This window comes from Dreissena polymorpha, chromosome 1 (assembly GCF_020536995.1).
Source record: "Dreissena polymorpha isolate Duluth1 chromosome 1, UMN_Dpol_1.0, whole genome shotgun sequence".
NCBI lineage: Eukaryota > Metazoa > Mollusca > Bivalvia > Myida > Dreissenidae > Dreissena > Dreissena polymorpha.
In genome coordinates this window covers 69,079,745-69,098,239 of record NC_068355.1, presented here as the reverse complement: position 1 = coordinate 69,098,239, position 18,495 = coordinate 69,079,745, and the positions used below count along the sequence as shown (strand labels likewise).

Here is an 18,495-nt window from a genome sequence, read left to right as displayed (position 1 = left end):
TTTAATCACATGCATGAATTCATGCTATACAATAGTGAAAAAGTACACATTTTAGCAATGTGATTGTTTCCATAATCAGCACAAAAATAGGCAAATAACCTACTCCATCCCCTCATGTCCACCCACTGACCATTCTCCCACCCATCTCAATCCAGCCCCCTACTCCCCGCCACATACCTGAAGAGCCTCTAGCTGTGCTGGGTCCGTGATGACGAAGACCTGCTGTGTGTTGTCTCCCAGGGTGAAGGCCAGCCCTCCGTGCTGAATGAGAGTCTGGCTGTTGAGGGTTGCCTGTAGTCCCTCCCCCAGCATGCTCAGTCCATCTACCAGGGCAAACTGGAACACAGCAATGCACACCATATAGGTGTGGTGTGGGTAGACACCTTTTAAGGCCAATTTGAAGTGTGGTGTTGTCTTTTAGTTTCATATGTATGCAAGTCGAGGGTTTCCCCCCTTCACATCATTTATTGAGTTCAAATGCAACCTTTACCACAAACTTTTCCCGGTTTTATAGAGCTGCACTATTCATTCTAGAATTGTGCCACTTTGCCAAGTGATAGTATGCAACATTGTAATTACTTTGTCAGCCAGGCCCGTAGCAACAGATGAAAGGTTTAAAAAATCTCTAAAATGGCTGTGAAAGCCTGTGAAGTCTACAGATGCTATCTGGAACTGAATTTGCTGCCAGCAGTGAAATTTTTGGTTGGAGGAGACTTCCTTGAAATAGAAGATCCTTTGCAAACAGTTTGGATCCAGATGAGACGCCACACAACGTGGCGTCTCATCTGGATCCAAACTGTTTGCTATGCACATGAATTAAGCCCAGTTTTCACATATACATGTTGGTATCATTAGAGCTTTATTTACATCTGTCTATGACGCACAGTGGTGTTTTTTTAAGTAAGGGGGAAACAAACAAGAGCTGTCAGAGGACAGCGCGCTCGACTATCGAGTGCTTGACAGTATAACGTAAGCCATCATGGAGAGGGGGGTATAATGTGGGTGTGTAGTCATTTAATAGATGATCTTTCAAAAAAAAAGAAAAAACAAGAGCTGTCACCATAGGATGACTTATGCCCCCTATAAACGCTTGATAGAAGTTATGAGCTTTTTTCGAAACCTAAACACAGATTTTGAAACCTAAACGCGGACCCTAAGTTCAAGGTCAAGGTCACAGGGGTTAAAATTTGTGTGCGTATGGAAAGGCCTTGTCCGTATACACATGCAAACCAAATATGAAGGTTATATCTCAAGGGACATAGAAGTTATGAGCATTTTTCAAATCCTAAACACAGATTTTGAAACCTAAACGCGGACCCTAAGTTCAAGGTCACAGGGGTCAAAATTTGTGTGCGTATGGAAAGGCCTTGTCCGTATACACATGCAAACCAAATATGAAGGTTATATCTCAAGGGACATAGAAGTTATGAGCATTTTTCAAAACCTAAACACAGATTTGAAACCTAAACGCGGACCCTAACTTCAAGGTGAAGGTCACAGGGGTAAAAAAATGTGTGCATATGGAAAGGCCTTGTCCATATACACATGCATACCAAATATGAAGGTTATATCTCAAGGGACATAGAAGTTATGAGCATTTTTTGAAACCTAAACGCAGGTTTCGAAACCAAAACGCGGACCCTAACTTCACGGTCAAGGTCACAGGGGTAAAAATGTGTGTGTGTATGGAGAGGCCTTGTCCATATACACATGCATACCAAATATGAAGATTATATCTCAAGGGACATAGAAGTTATGAGCATTTTTCAAACCTAATCGCAGATTTCGAAACCTAACACGGACCTTAAGTTCAAGGTCAAGGTCACAGGGGTAAAAAATTTTGTGTGTATGGAAAGGCCTTGTCCATATACACATGCATACCAAATATGAAGGTTATATCTCAAGGGACATAGAAGTTATGAGCATTTTTCTAAACCTAAAAGCAGATTTTGAAACCTAAACGCGGACTCTAAGTTCAAGGTCAAGGTCACAGGGAAAAAAAAATGTGTGCGTATGGAAAGGCCTTGTCCATATACACATGCATACCAAATTCTTCGAAAAGGGGGCATAAAATTATATTTTTGGGGGGGGGGGGGGATATTCTGGGGTGGGGCGTGGGGGATGGTATCAGTGGAGTCCATTGTGGTATGTCAGGTAAGTGTTGTTTTGTCAAAGTATGAATCAAATCTAATCTTAAATAAAGAAGCTATGGCAATTTAAGCAAAATTTGTTAATTTGACCTTGAAAGTCAAGGTCATTCAAAGGTCAAGGTCAAAGTCAACTTTCATGGTATAGTAACATCATGATAGTAAGAAAGTATTTGAAGTTTGAAAGCAAAAGCCTTGACACTTTAGAAGTAAAGTGGATCTAAACACATAATTTAACAAAATATTCCAAGTTACAAAGACAAAAAAGGGCCATAATTCTTACAAAATGCTTGATACAGTTGTCTGCTCGCGTTTATAGATTGGGGTCATGCTGGTAAAGAAGTTTGCAAGATATGAAAGCAATATGTCAAGGGACATTGAAAATATTTGAGGTGGTACGCAAACTTTAACATAGAGTTATCAATAATATGCATATTCTAAGTGGAAAAAGGGCCATAGTTCTTACAAAATGCTTGATACAGTTGTCTGCTCTTGTTTATAGGTTGGGGGTCATGTTGGTAAAGAAGTATGCAAAATATTAAAGCAATATGTCAAGGGACATAGGAAATATTTGGGGTAGTATGCAAACTTTAACATTTGCACGCTAACGCCGGGGTGAGTAGGATAGCTCCACTATATATATTTCATATATAATAGTCGAGCTAAAAATCATTTCAAAAATGGCCTTATCTTTAAAGCAAAACTAAAAACGTCTACTTATCATCATTAGGCATGTTCACATACATGATTCAAGAACACAATTACCAACTAATAAGGAATGAAAAAGATGTTAAATGTTTGATGTTCAATTTTGGATTATTTGATGTTCTTTCCTGTTCCATTTCGGAGTCATTTTTTAACTGAATACAAGATAATTATGATATATGGAACACGAGTATCACTGTAAGAACTTTACATACAGCACTGGTATGTACCATCAACTATCAAGGCTTCAGGCTGTAAATACTACCTGTTGGTGTTGGCTGGAGGAGTTGATGACCAGAGTTCTGGCTACCCCTGCTTCCTGGGACACATTGAGGAAGGACAAACGCTGTTTCTTGCCGGGCGGTTCCAATGGTTCTCCATCGTCAATTTCTCCGTTTATTATCCCATCTTCCTCATTAAAACCTGAAGAAGAACCAGCAGTAGTTGGTGTGTGTGTGTGTGTGTTTTTGTGGGTATGTTGTTGTTGTTTTTTATCTTTATTTTCTTTTCATTAGTTGCAATCTCATTTAATTCACTTCAAACAACAACACTGAACATAGTTAAAAGTGAAAAGACGTTAGGACAGTAAAGAAATGGTAAGACAGATATATTACAATATCCTTATACAGCTATCATAAACCACACCTAACAATTATTACAAGCAATAAATACTGCAAACCTGTGATGCTAATATGCTTATATTGTGACCATAAAAAAGACTTCAAGTAGAACAATACTGAGACAGTCTGTCATTGACAATGTTGTAGGTAAAGATCAGATACTTTATCCCAAACAACGTCTTAAAAAGTTTAAGCCTAGGATATGCCTGACATTAGGTCAAACATTTTTTAGTATTTGAACGGCCAGAACTTTGAAAACAAGACCAGTAAAAGTTCATCCAAGATTGTGGCATGTAATGTTTTTTTGGAATTTTGTGGGGACTGAAAGTCCCACACTAATATAATGCAACAAAGCACCTTTAGAGCCGTCCTGATAGATCAACTCCTCTCCGTCTGCTGTCACATTCTCCCCATGCGTTGTACGTTTGTGCATGGCGAGCGTGGATGTCTGGCGGTATGTTTTGCCGCACCGTTCACATGTGTAAGGCTTGGAGTGAGTATGAACGACATGGTGCTTGTAGAGGCTTGAGTACTCAGTAAACCGCTTCCCGCAACCCATCACTGTGCAAACATAAGGCTTCTCACCTGGCAAATTCAGAGAACATATTCATACTCATGCAATGTGTTATTCTCAAATTATAGGCCAGTCTTGATGATTTGTTTACTTAGTATTTTGTTCCCTTTTCAACAGAATTGCAGTCAGATCATAATGGATTGTTGACCACCCCAAACTGTTCTTAAGTAAGCTGGCTAACTAGTACTTAATGAATGCACATATCTGTTAGTGACAACTGCCCTAGAATCTCTAAGGGACCTTTTCACAGATTTAAAAATGTATTACTTTTAATACTTTCATAAACAAGATCTGTGTTTGTGAAACACAGCGCCCCCTACTGTGCCACTTTGAAGCCATATATTTGACCTTTGTCCTTGAAGGATGACCTTCACCTTTCACCACTCAAAATGTGCAGCTCCATAAGATACACATGCATGCCAAATATTGAGTTGCTATCTTCAATATTGCGAAAGTTATCGCAAAACTTTAACCAAGGTTAACATTTTAGGATAAACCGACCGACCCCACTGACCGACCGACAGACAGACAGACAGGTCGAAAACAATATATCCCCGATCATGAGATCAGGGGGCATAAAAATCCCCATACAAAATAAGTGTCTAGGCCACTTAATCAAACGTTCAACAAGCCATCCTAAGATTTGTAGACCAGCCATGAACCAACGGAGCATGCCCTCACATCCCATTCTACTTCATAAAGGGAAACATTTTCCATTCTCTCCTCACAATAAATCTACCGCTGACAGAAAGGTCCCTCCATATGTTAGATGAGACTTTATACATACAAATTGTATCTGGTTATCCAATGACATGGCTAAAATATTAAGTATCAGCGCATGTATTCAAAACATTTTGATTTTAATCTTTTTATTTTTTTGTTGACATATAAGTATGCTATATCGTCTTATATATTTGCTGTGTAACTAATTGAAAGCTTCATAACAAGGAAATGTACAACTTGTAAATACACGTACAAGGTTCAGTTCAAAATCCCTTAATCATGGCTCATGTTTTCAGACAGTTCTGTTATAAATGACAGTGCTTTTAGCAAGAAAACTAGGAGCAGGAATCTCTTCCATCGGATTTAAAGTAACATTATTGTATGATAAAAAATTTAATAAGTATTACCTATAAAATATCTACAATAACTCTTTTAACCTAACCTTTTATTAAACATTTGTGTCTTGTTCTGAGAAAACTGGGCTTAATTCATTTGAGGAAAGTGTCATCCCAGATTAGCCTGTGCAGTCCGCACAGGCTAATCAGGGACGACACTTTCCGCCTAAGCTTGATTTTTGGTAATGAGGGACTTCCTTGAAACTAAAAATACCATTTAAGCGGAAAGTGTCGTCCCTGATTAGCCTGTGCTGACTGCACAGGCTTATCTGGGACAACACTTTACGCACATGAATTAAGCCCAGTTTTCTCAGAACAATACACATTTATAAAGCATTCAAAAGAAGATGTATTATAAGAGCCTTAGTCTGAAAAACCTGGGTTCATGCATGTGCATAAAGTGTTGTCCCAGATTAGCCTGTGCAGTGCGCAGACTAATAATGGACTGCAATTTCCGCAGACGATGGATTTTCCTTTAGAAGAGACAACCTCTAATAAACCAGAAATTCCTTAAAAGTGGAAAGTGTTGCACCCGATAAGCCTGTGCGGACTGCAAGGCAAATCTGAGACATTACTTTACCAACAAACCCACCAAGGCTCAAGTGTATCAGCAATAACCTCACCAGTATGAATGCGCACGTGGTTCTTGTAGTTGGTAGCCGAGGCAAATGCCCTCCCGCAGTCCTCCTCAGGGCAGATGTATGGACGCTCGCCTGTGTGAGTGCGGATGTGCACCTTACGGATGTTAGACGTTGTGAACGAGCGGTCACACCCAACAAATGGGCACTTGAAAGGCTTCTCTCCTGTAACATATGAGTCGTGTTCAGGCTAAACAGGGCTTAGTGAATATGTGTAAAGTGTTGCCCCATATTAGTCTGTGCAGTCTGCACAGGCTTACCAGGGACATCACTTTTGCCTTGTATGTATTTTAAAGAAAGTATCTCCGGAACCAAAATCGAGTAAAGGCAGAAAGTGTCTTCCCTGATAAGCCTGTGGGCAATGTTTGGTTACATTTAAAATAATATGGTATCAGGGCATGCAATCATGATTTTAAAATTGTGACTGTTTGATAGAAAAAGTAAAACTTCAAAAGGCCAGGAGGAAAATTCTGAGGTGCCTTCTTACATAATATTATATGCAAATTACAGTGAGATTTTACAATTCACATGCATGTATGATTTACAATATCTGAGCTGATATTTCAAGCTAAATACAGAACACAATTTAGTAATTCAGAGGCATGTATACTGTGTGTAATCTTAGCTGATGTTTAAAGCATACATTCTTGCAACAGACGATAAATAAACAGTTTTATAGATAAAACAGCACAATTTGATGAGGCATGTATGATAAAGAAAGATGTTTCTGTCATTTTGACACCAAAAAAATATACTGCAGCTTATAATAAGCATGTCCAAAACTTATGAGGGTTTGAAACGGTAACACTCATAAAATAAATACAGGTCTTTGTTTTGATAAATGGTTACAAGAAAAAACAAGCCAGCATACCTGTGTGCGTGCGGACATGTTTCTGCAGATCCCCAGATGTCTTGAAGGCCTTGTCACAGTTCTGCTGGGGACATTTGTATGGTTTCTCCCCTGTGTGTACCCGCATGTGTGACTTGAGGCCGTACCCCGTGGCAAACGCCTTGTCACAGCGCTCATACTCACACTTGAACGGGCGGTCCCCTGTGTGTGATCTCTCATGGACCTGATACAGATATTGTGTGCGGTCATTTTTGGGGGGAAAAGGGGAGCTGGGTTAGTTTTTTTAAGTTTTGTTAGTATGGCAAGAGTCAAGATTCATATTGTAGCCAGATATCAACGTATCTGATTCCTGAAATAGCAAATTTTAAGCATGAAATTTGCAAGTAAATGTTTTCTGTATTCATATACTTGACTCGAAGAGCACCGATTAAAATTAGCCCAGGCCTGCCTACCCGTAGATGGTGCAGTGTAGTGTAGTATCGTCCGCATCCCTCAAACTTACAGCAATATCCCTTCTCTAGGATTAACTGGCCAACCTTCTCCCCATCGATACTTTGTACCTGTAATCAACAGACAGATAGACAATGACTTCCATGTTGATCTTACATTTCTGATAGCATAAAAATTGTATGAATTAATCACTGATATGTCAATAGCTTTTGCCATGACTCAAAACGTTTTTGAATGTCAAGATGTTTTTGAACTATCTAGCTTTTTGTGAAGATTCTTATTGGTATTGAAAATTAACCCTTTGCATGCTGGGAAATTTGTCGTCTGCTAAAATGTCGTCTGCAGAATTTCTAAAATTAGCATTTTCTTCGAATTTTTTTCAAAGAATACTATCAGAATAGCAAACAGTTTGGATCTGGATCCAAACTGTTTGCAAAGGCCTTTAAAATTCAGCTCCAGCGCTTTAAGGGTTAATTTTTACAATGATGTTTCAGAGTTTTATTGAACATTTCTTCCCTTAACTATCTTGCAAATTACCTGAAGTAAATAAATATGCAAATATGTAAATAGCTTTTGTTCTTTTTAGTTCAAGGTTTCAAATAGGTTTTAAAACATGTTATCATTAAACAATTCTACAAAACAACAACATAAACTTACAACAGTTGCAGTAGAAGACATCTTGTCTCCACCAGTACCAGACACACCTGGGTATGGGCCCACTGTGGTCACCTGAAATAAACATTCATACAAACATTACAAAACTGTACAATATACCAGCTTACAAATGATATTTTAGCAATGAGAGCCCTGATATAGTCCTCTTTTTCAATACAGTGTCTGTTTTCAATGCATTTAGCACAGAACAGTGATCAAATGAAAAGCAAATAGAAAACAGTAAATATTAGGATTGTCAATGAAAAAACGGATACTTCAAAATCTGATTCTCCCAAAAATGGGTTACTTAGTATTTGGATAGTATTTCAGTATCGGAATATTAGTATAAACAAGAGCACCGCCTTGCGGGTGCAGACCGCTCATCTATTTTCTTTTTAAAGGTGAAGGGACTCTCATTTTCAATCACAAAGGAGGGAGGAGTGGAGTGAAGAGGGGTGTATAGTGTGGGGTTGTGGACATTTATTACATTATCTTCCAAAAAAGCGAAAAAAAAAAAAAAAAAATAAAAATCGGGGGGGGGGGGGGGGGTATAGTGTGAGGGTGTGGTGATAATTTGTGAGATGATCTTAAAAAAAAAAAAAAAAAAAAAAAAAAAAAATCAAAAAAAAAATTTGGGGGGGGGGGTGGGGGGGGTGGGGTGGGGGTATAGTGTGAGGGTGTGGTGGTCATTTGTGAGATGATCTTATAAAAAAAAAAAAAAAAAAAAAAAATTAGGGGGGGGGGGGGAGGGGGGGGAGGGGGGGGAGGGCACGGGGGATGGTTTGGGTGAAGTCTATTGTGGTATGTCAGGTAAGAGTAGTTTCATCAAAGTATCAATCAAATCTAATCATAAATAAAGAAGTTATGGCAATTTTAGCAAAATTTAATAATTTGACCTTGAGAGTCAAGGTCATTCAAAGGTCAAAGTAAAATTCAAGTTGCCAGGTACAGTAACCTCATGATAGCATGTAAGTATTTGAAGTTTGAAAGCAATAGCCTTGATACTTCGAGTGGATCGAAACACAAAATTTAACCATATATTAAAAGTTACTAAGTCAAAAAAGGGCCATAATTCCGTAACAATGACAACCAGAGTTATGCAACTTGTCCTTTTACTGTACCCTTATGATAGTTTGTGAGTGTTCCAAGTATGAAAGCAATATCTATGATACTTTAGGGGTAAAGTGACCAAAACATAAATCTTAACCAAATTTTCAATTTTCTAAGTATAAAGGGCCCATAATTCCGTCCAAATGCCAGTCAGAGTTACATAACTTTGCCTGCACCGTCCCCTTATGATAGTTCATAAATCTTGCAAGTATGAAAGCAATAGCTTTGATACTGTAGGAATAAAGTGGACCTAAACACAAAACTTAATCAAATTTTCAATTTTCTAAGTATAAAAAGGGCACATAATTCTGTCAAAATGCCAGTCAGAGTTACATTACTTTGCCTGCACAGTCCCCTTATGATAGTTAGTAAGTGTTGCAAGTATGAAAGCAATAGCTTTGATGCTTAAGGAATAAAATGGACCTAAACACAAAACTTAACCAAAATTGTCAATTTTCTAAGTATAAAAAGGGCACATAATTCTGTCAAAATGCATGCCAGAGTTATCTAACTTTGCCTGCCCAGTCCCCTCATGATAGTAAGTAAGTGTACCAAGTTTGAATGCAATAGCATTGATACTTACTGAGAAAAGTGGAACTAAACGCAAAACTTAACCAAAATTTGCAATTTTTTAAGTACAAAAAGGGCACATAATTCTGTCAAAATGCACGCCAGAGTTATCTAACTTTGCCTGCCTAGTCCCCTCATGATAGTAAGTAAGTGTACCAAGTTTGAATGCAATAGCATTGATACTTTCTGAGAAAAGTGGACCTAAACGCAAAACTTAACCGGACGCCGACGCCAACGCCAACGCCAACGCCAACGCCAACGCCAACGCCGACGCCAAGGTGATGACAATAGCTCATAATTTTTTTTCAAAAAATAGATGAGCTAAAAAAGACAAAACAGTTAACTTACTTACACAATATGGCACCAATGCCATGTTTTCCTTTTTACTAATACAATTGTAACAAGCTGAAGTCCTCTTTAGGCATTCTCATTCACTAAGAAATTTCATAAACATGCTCAATTGATATGCAATTAACTGACTGACAACATAAACAACAGATACAACAGGGCTGTTAAAATTAAATGTCACAATTTGTTATGCCAACTAGATTACTAATTTGTGAAAATAGTTGGTTCTCTACCAATAAACTGTCTATTATCGATGTTAACAGAAATTAAATGTATCTAGCATATTCATATGTTGAATATTTTATTTTATTATTAAATATGACACAACTTTAAAATTACCAGGACTGTCCTTGTTTTTATTGTATCAGAAGCATGGACTTGTTTTCCATACAGTTTACAAGACACACACAACTTAAGTCATTGCATACCTAATTAAAATTAATTTGGATTATATAAATGTATACTATTTAATTAATTGAAAGCTAATAAGACATTTTACCAACATTTAATTATCAATTTTTATTCATTTGAAGGTGCTTATTTGAAGAAATGATTTTTTTAAGAAAACAAAGTTCATTTCAAAAAGTTTAAAAACACTTGGTGCAATTGCAATAAAATGTGTGGTTTATATGCATATATTTATATGAGCCATCGCCTGATGTTGCATATTATAAAAAGCTAGTTCTTTATCAGTAATTTTGCAGCTGATTTTTATTTATTTGAATTAGTTTGTATTAATTACCTTTACTAAAAGAATCCACAAATATGACTGCACATTTCTGGCCCATACATGCCAGACGTCCTGATCTCGGCGGGACAGTCCTGCTTTTGGGATCTTTGTCCCGGCATCCCGATATGAGACAATTTGTCCCGACATTCGTTAAAAACAATGTAAGGTCTATAAGTTCCCAATAAAATTCGCTTATCAAGCTCTTTCTGGATAAAACTTACCATCGCTAATTCCTTTATTGCCTCCAATTAACAACCCACTTCTACTACTTGAGTGCACCAGTGTTGTTTTTGACACCTTATCAGCGATTTATCGGCAACTTATTGATTTAATCAGCATTCACACCATGGTGTTTTTATGATAAGGGTCACTAATCGTTATCGAAAGATGTATCGTACAGAAATAAACGCCACCTGCGTTTGTATTTCATGGCCCAAACAAGTCTATTATCCTGTGTATTATACAACCTAAGGTTATTAAAACCTGTCAAAACACCGATTTTGTACAACAAACAAATTGAATGCTGACCAATACACATTGATGTTTCTCACAATTAACTTTCGTTTCGTTTTCGACTGATTTTCAGAAAATAGTTTGTACATATTGCATTAATATAAATTTAGAGTTTATTTACAATTGGTTGAATAAGAACAGTGCTCGATGCGCTCACATTGTGTCACACAATTTACATATGTTCAAGGGGATATCCCTGTACCAATTGGATGTCAAATCAAGGCATACAGGGATACCCCACATTTCAGTTTATGGAGTGTGTTTACTTCCGGAAAATGGAGAACATCTGTGTTCACGAAATTCTGAACACACATTTATCATCAATATTGGGCAGAAATTTAGAGTTGTTGTAAGTAATATACTGACTACTGACTAGAGAAAAGGTGGAATGATTGATCTTTGAGGTGTCCCGCTTTTTGGTCAAATTTCCCGACAATTTTTATGAAAAGTCCCTATTTGGACCTGAAAACTTCTGGCATGGTTTTCATACTTTGCCTAGTTGCTACGCCAACAAACAGTTGCGTCAAGTTTGATGATAAAATGTTAATAACTATTCGATGTAGAGGACATGCAATGTTCATTTTGCCTTTTTTATAATTCAAGGGCTATTATTCTATAATGCTTCAAAGAATCTGGCTGTTAATCAACCTTGGAAAAAATATATATGACCTACATACATTATCATCAAGTAACATGATGATTTCATTTAAACGGAGAGTGAACAACATTGTCCCGAACAACACCTACCTGAAGCCTGTCCAAGGTAATTCCATTATATGTCCTGTTTTTAAACAGTCATATACAAATTACCGTAAACCCTTTGCATGCTGGAAAATTTTTTGTCTGCTAAAATGTTGTCTGCTTAATTTCTAAAATTAGCATTTTCTTCGATTTTTTTTCAAAGAATATTATCAGAATAGCAAACAGTTTGGATCCTGATGAGACGCCATGTTCTGTGGCGTCTCATCTGGATCCAAACTGTTTGCAAAGGCCTTCAAAATTTGGTTCCAGCACAGAAAGAGTTAAGTTCCAGAGGGGGTGCGCCAAAATCACTGAATCTTAGGAATCGACAGGTAAGTCTTTAACACAATTTAACCTGCCACCTAAAGGATTGGCTGGGCATTGGGGAAAAAAATACAAACAATGCAGGTCAAAGTATGTACATGGCTATGATAATTTTGTTTCTTGACACCAGTGATGGATTTGATACTATTCTGTTCAGTGTTTTGATGACTTATTTAAGAAAACATTTAAAAACTGCGGAATACCTGTGCCTCTCCTGACAAAGGGTCGACGTTGATAATGGCGTTAGATAGCACGTCCTGCACGCTGGAACTATGGCTGGTCAGCTGATCTAAGGTCAAGGTCGAAGGCTCAAGATGGCGCCCATCCTGCAGACCTCCAGTGCTAGAAGGTTGTGTGGCCAGGTAGGCTGTGGTGCCATCCTCCAGGATTATGGCTTGCAGATTGTCTGCACAACAACATATGAATATATCATTAGCCTTGTTTGTTAATTCATTTTCTTTCTACAGCATTACACTGTTGTCAATGTTGTCAGTTTCAGTTTACATGCAGAACTCTCAATTGGATAACTGGTTTACCAGTATTTTGTGGACATATGCGTCATATTCTGAGAAAACTGGGCATAATGCATGTGCCTAAAGTGTCGTCCCAGATTAGCCTGTGCAGTCTGCACAGGCTAATCAGGGTCATCACTTTCCACTTAAACCACATCTTTCGTTAAAATGAAGTCTCTTGCTAGCAAAAATCCAATTAAGGCGGAAAGTGTCGTCCCTGATTTGCCAGGCTAATCTGGGACGACACTTTACGCACATGCATTATGCCCAGTTTTGTCAGAACGCGGCTCATATGAATACTGAAATGTACATGTACCCTCTGTGAATAAGAGGTAGAGAAAGAATGACCACAGAAAGAATTTCATGATCAAGCAACACAATAACACAAGGCACACAGGAATAATCAGCTGACACAGTGACTAAATTATTACACCTCATACCATGGTCTTGCTTGTTAATAAGTACTGGTCTTGCTTGTTAATAAGTACATCTGTGTACAATATATGCATAAGCAGCTTGGAACACTATAGATATGCTAAAAGATATTTTGGGTACCTTTAACAGCCTGGTTTATGTAGCTGGTAGTGTTCTCATCCAGCATGGAGACACCCGAGGTGGTGTCCACACTTGACATTGACGTGTTCATCAGGTTCATTGAAGGAACTGACCAAGGGGAGTCAAAAAGGATTGTTTTAAGCATGACACAGTGAATTTATTAAGAACACATTAGAATTTATTAAGTTGTGTAAGGCCTTCAACATATGCAAAATGCATTATAAAAACGTTTACAATAATAAACCAATTAAAGTTCCCAGTTTGTGTCTTCAGTTGGTTCATTTAAAGGTAATTTGTTGAAATTAAATTAAATCTAGTAATAAATCAACATTTGATAAACTTTGTAAGTAATTTTTCCTGGCAAACAGACTCATGCAAATTAACTTATCTCACCTTATGACTAACATAAATGAAACAAGAGATTGCCAAGCAATATGGTGACCTGCCGGTAAAACTCCACCATTGTCAGTAATTGTTTAAACATTTTTTTATATGTGTTGCCATAGCAACCAGAATTCTTGACGTAGGAACAAAATGAAATGACGTGCATAATCTCCATATTGCCATCTATCCATGTTTCAGGTTTCATGAAAAAATATTGAGAACTTTAAAGTTATCACAGGATTCAGAAAAGGGTGACGGACAGACTGACAGACAGACAGTATGACAGACAGACAGAGCGCAAACCATAAGTCCCCTCCAGTTTCTCCGGTAGGGGACAATAAAACATTCATGATGAAGCTATTGTACAGTGGATTAAAAATGTTTGCCTAACGACCAGGAAGTCACAGATTTGGTCCACATAATGACAGTCACCAAGTACTGGTTTCACCCAGGAAACCCACTTCCAAGCGTTTCTATAAGCCTTATGATTTGGATTAAATCGAGCTCAACTTAGTAGGTATAAACCCAAGACAAAATATATGTTCTGTGCTGTGTGAAAAGGGGGTTTAATGCATGTGCGGACTGCACAGGCTAATCTAGGATGACACTTTACGCTTTTATATTTTTTGATTCAAACAAATATCTTCTTAGTAACAATCTTGTTAAGGTGGAAAGTCTCTTCCCTGATTAGCCTGTGTGGACTGCACAGGCTAATCTGGGATGACACCTAACTCACATGCATTAAACCCCCTTTTCACAGAGCATGGCCCATTTCGATTAAAACATGGCTTAATCAATCAAAATGACATACTAATTTCTGATAAAAGATACTCGTTGATTTCTTTTAGGACAATTTATTATAAGAAAAAGAACAGTATAATCAAAGGCAAGGACATTGAAAGCCCTTAATATTGTCACCATGGTTACTATTAACCTGCTTACCTTGATGACCTATGCTCTGCACAACAGCAGTGCTGCCATCTTCCAGGGTTATTGTTTGACCCTCAAGGAATTTTGAGCCAGCTGAAAAGATTCATTATAGCAAGAAATGTTTGTTAAACAGATTTAGCTTATGTATTGTATTGTATATGTTTAACTATCTGTTTTTTCTCTACTCCTGATTTAAATTTGATCAGAAAGCAATTATATTGTTTCCACAAGCAATATTGTAAGACATATCCTAAATTGTTGTATCAAACTCAGATACTCTAAATCTATATGACTCGGCGACCTAGGAATTAAATACAACTTTACCCAACGAACTCAACTGATATCGGTACCCAGAACAGCATCAATGCAGTAATAATTTTTCCACTAAATCAAACACATTTTCCAATGATTAAGTCCTCAGATATTCACATCTAGTTTCATGATTTATTCTTTGTATCTACTAAAATTTTGTAATGGAACTTATTTGATTCTTTGACTTTAAAATGGTGTACAATTTTGCTTTAATGTTTAACTTTAAATTATATTATGCAATAATTATTGTCTTACATTTTTAAATTTTATGATGAATTATAATTTCTTACATTTATCAAATATTGACTGGTCTAGAAAAATAAATTATCAAAGAATGTACACCAGAGTGTGATATAAACCTCCCAGAATGTAAAGCACCAATTTACGTGAAGCCTAGCGTTTCCGTCTTTAAAATTATTAAGTGGTAAGATAAAAGGAAGACCAATCTTGAATAAATTACATTGCTAATTTTGTCCACAACACACAGTTCCTAACACAGTACTGACCAGGTGGCTGTATGAAGGCAGTGTTTCCATCAGCCAGGGTGATAGCCTGCAGCTCCTGTATGGCCGTCCCCAGGACGTGTGTCCCTGTAAGACCTACTGACCCCAGATTGATGCTGACCCCCTGCAGACCAGCCTCATGCCCGTCAGAAACCTGCACAATAGTCATACCTCGGCCATTACCTATCATAATCTGAAATCCATCGCCCAACTCTTACCTGTCAATCACCGGTCATTTAATCAAATATGGGTGAATACAAGTATTTATGTGGTTAGGAAAGGCACATGGTTGCACTTTATACATTTAATTGATTAATCTCAAATCTTTTGAAAAACTACGTTGAAAAACATAAAAGAAATGAATAGATGGAGTATAGTGTGCAAATAAGCATTAGTCAACAACACCAATTATGAGTACAAGAACCTATCCCTTTTGAAGTTATATCTTCCTTTGGAAAAGATGTTAAATACTTGTAACTTTTAGTACTTTTCTATAATCTTCCATTGTTATTCCAATGCATATCTTTGTTGATATTACCTGATGTCCTGCAGAGGGCAGAAGGTACTGTATAACATTTTCCCCTAGTTCACTACCGATGCTAGATGCCACATGTATCGCCTCACTGGCATCTGTCAGAATGCTCCCATCTTCTGACACTGGCAGAATATGTACACCATTCATATGTTCTGCAGGCAGCATTGCATGCTCATTATCATCTTCATCTAGTTTTTGAAAAAGAAATCGTGGTAAAACACCTTCATCAAATTTTAATTTCAAATATTGTTTTTAAACATGAAACTTTAAATAGTGTTTTTAAGCATGAACAAGTCCTAAATTGGGTCACTTTCTACGAAAAAAGGTCCATTAAAACATCTCTTAAAGCTGGTTTGCCTTCTTAATTATTATTCAAAATTGAATTAAAATTATAACGCACTGATTATTATATAAACAAGAGCACCGCATAACGTGTGCATAACAGGTGCCACGCTCGGCTGTGGGTTCAGTTTTGAATAAATGAAAGCTTGACATAATTTTTTTTTTAAGTCACAGTGACCTTGACCTTTGACCAAGTGACCCAAAAATGGTTGTGGCATGTAGAACTCATTAAGGTGCAGCTACATACGAAGTTAAAAAGTTGCAAGTTGAAGCACTTTGATTTTAGAGCCAATGTTCAAAACCTTGACAAAATGTTAAGGTTTTAGCACGACGCAGACGTTGGACACGACAAGCTAGCTATGACAATACCTCCGGGTTTCTCCGAAAACAGCCGGGCTAAAAATTGATGGCTATTATTTCTATATAATTATTGGTTTATAGACACACTATATGCCATGTTGTTGTTTTTTCATTTATAAGCAAAATTGACTAAATAGTATTTACATTTAGTATCTCATTTCAACTCTGTATATAAAAATTGTACACCACTTAATTGAATATGGTGTGTACACGTTTTCAATATTCGAAGTAGAAAACAAATTTGAGTTTCCTGTTCTTCTGCAGGTGCTTATTTTATTTTGATTGGGAAATAATATTGTTTGACCAATATAATCAGACTACAAATGGTAAAAAGATAATGCTCCAACTTGCTTTGATGAAAATAACTGGGCTGGTTTATATAAATGCCTCTAACTTTGTCAATTTTTGTTTCAAAATAAAGTTAACAATAAGGGGGGCATTTAAAGATCACAATAGAGGAAAATATATACTAAGAACAAGAATGGGATCCAATTTTTGCCTCATTAAAAAATAGTTTCACGCAAAAAAATAAGGTAAGGATTACAGCTAACAAGGGCTAATTGTTAATCTACATCCCTGTGACTTAGAAAAGTGACATCAACAGTCATTTATTGTTGATTACTTCAGCAATTGTTCGCCACTAACACTCGGGGACCATATCACATAGTAGTCTAGATGTGGTCCAGCCTTCACACATGACCTTGAAGCACTGCCTGCCACAATGGATTAATTTCAAATTCACATGAAATTAAACGCAATGAAAAGGGCCATCACGATAAGCCCCACCTAAATTCAAGGAAAACCAATTATCAAAACTTTACCTATTGATTTAGTTTTTTCGACACGTTTTCTAAATTGGTGATCGACGTATTATCCAAATAAATGTACAAACCAAGTTTTATAAAGATTGACATAAATGTGGCCCCTATAGAGGTGATAAGACCTGGTGACTGGAGTTTTTGGAAAATGTTACGCTGACTGGAACTCAATGTAGATATTGAAAAGATATACATTCTAACTAAATTAACCCCACTTGAGACACCTACCATCAGGCTCCTGTTTCAGCTGCACTGACAGTTCTCCCTCTGAGTCAAGTATCTGATCTCCGCTGTTCTCCCCAATGTCATCATGGTTACCCAGAGAATGCTCATCATCTGTAGTCGGCGACTTCACCTTGATTCCTTCAGGAATCTCAAAGTTGCTCAGTTGAGAATCACTATCGGCATGGCTCCCTGAAATATACATGTTATAAAGATTCCTGAAGCATTGCTGGAGTAACTGTATATGATTATTTCAAAACATTATTATAAGTTAACATGGGTACATTTATAAAAAAAAATATTGTTAATTCCATTAATACCAATATTATACATACCAAGAAAACTTCAGAAAACGCACTTTTTTATTTATTCTCTTTAAGATAATATTATTTTATTTGTAAGGAAGTGTTTGTAGGTAGGTGGCAATCAAATAAGATTTCCTTAAATAATGTTTAAATTTTACATTTTATAAAAAAAACAATATATGTTTATTAAACATGTATTCCTCCTGACAATGCCTTCCAACTTGAACCAAAATTGCCCCAGTAACATTGACCTTTGACCTCTTAATTTAAAATCCTTTTGGGGTCATCCTTCATCAAGATGAAGAATAACCAGATTACTAATGTATATGATCGAACACATACTCTATTAATTGTATGAAAAGAAAGTGTGTGTTACAACAGTTTGTGACCTTGATCTATGACCTGAAAATATACAGGCATCTTTCTTTCATCTTAAATAGCAAGCACACCAACCTATATGATCATATGTCAAAGCAATCTCTGGATACAGTATTGAAACCAAACTCCTATGAACTTGACCTTGAACGGGATGACCATAAATGTGATGTCTTCCTTTCCATCCAAATAACCACTATAATAATTTGCATGATTTAAGGTCAAAGCCTTCTCAAGATTTTATGGCAAA

At 37.0% G+C, this 18,495-nt stretch overlaps 1 protein-coding gene across 3 annotated transcripts in view; it reads right to left on the bottom strand.

Annotated features, from left to right (window-relative positions):
* The window catches only part of LOC127834043 (zinc finger protein 76-like), a 34,601-nt gene that overhangs the window by 5,730 nt on the left and 10,376 nt on the right, over positions 1 to 18,495 (bottom strand). For all 3 annotated transcript variants that reach the window (XM_052359626.1, XM_052359620.1, XM_052359612.1), the window contains exons 3-15: positions 17,572 to 17,757; positions 15,827 to 16,011; positions 15,292 to 15,442; positions 14,486 to 14,566; positions 13,160 to 13,267; positions 12,296 to 12,498; positions 7,760 to 7,831; positions 7,105 to 7,212; positions 6,674 to 6,875; positions 5,788 to 5,967; positions 3,830 to 4,057; positions 3,118 to 3,275; positions 178 to 336 (exon numbers count right to left, since the gene is read on the bottom strand). In XM_052359626.1, the coding sequence (XP_052215586.1) occupies positions 178 to 336; positions 3,118 to 3,275; positions 3,830 to 4,057; positions 5,788 to 5,967; positions 6,674 to 6,875; positions 7,105 to 7,212; positions 7,760 to 7,831; positions 12,296 to 12,498; positions 13,160 to 13,267; positions 14,486 to 14,566; positions 15,292 to 15,442; positions 15,827 to 16,011; positions 17,572 to 17,757 (2,021 nt within the window). The remainder of the gene's footprint in view (positions 1 to 177; positions 337 to 3,117; positions 3,276 to 3,829; positions 4,058 to 5,787; positions 5,968 to 6,673; positions 6,876 to 7,104; positions 7,213 to 7,759; positions 7,832 to 12,295; positions 12,499 to 13,159; positions 13,268 to 14,485; positions 14,567 to 15,291; positions 15,443 to 15,826; positions 16,012 to 17,571; positions 17,758 to 18,495) is intronic.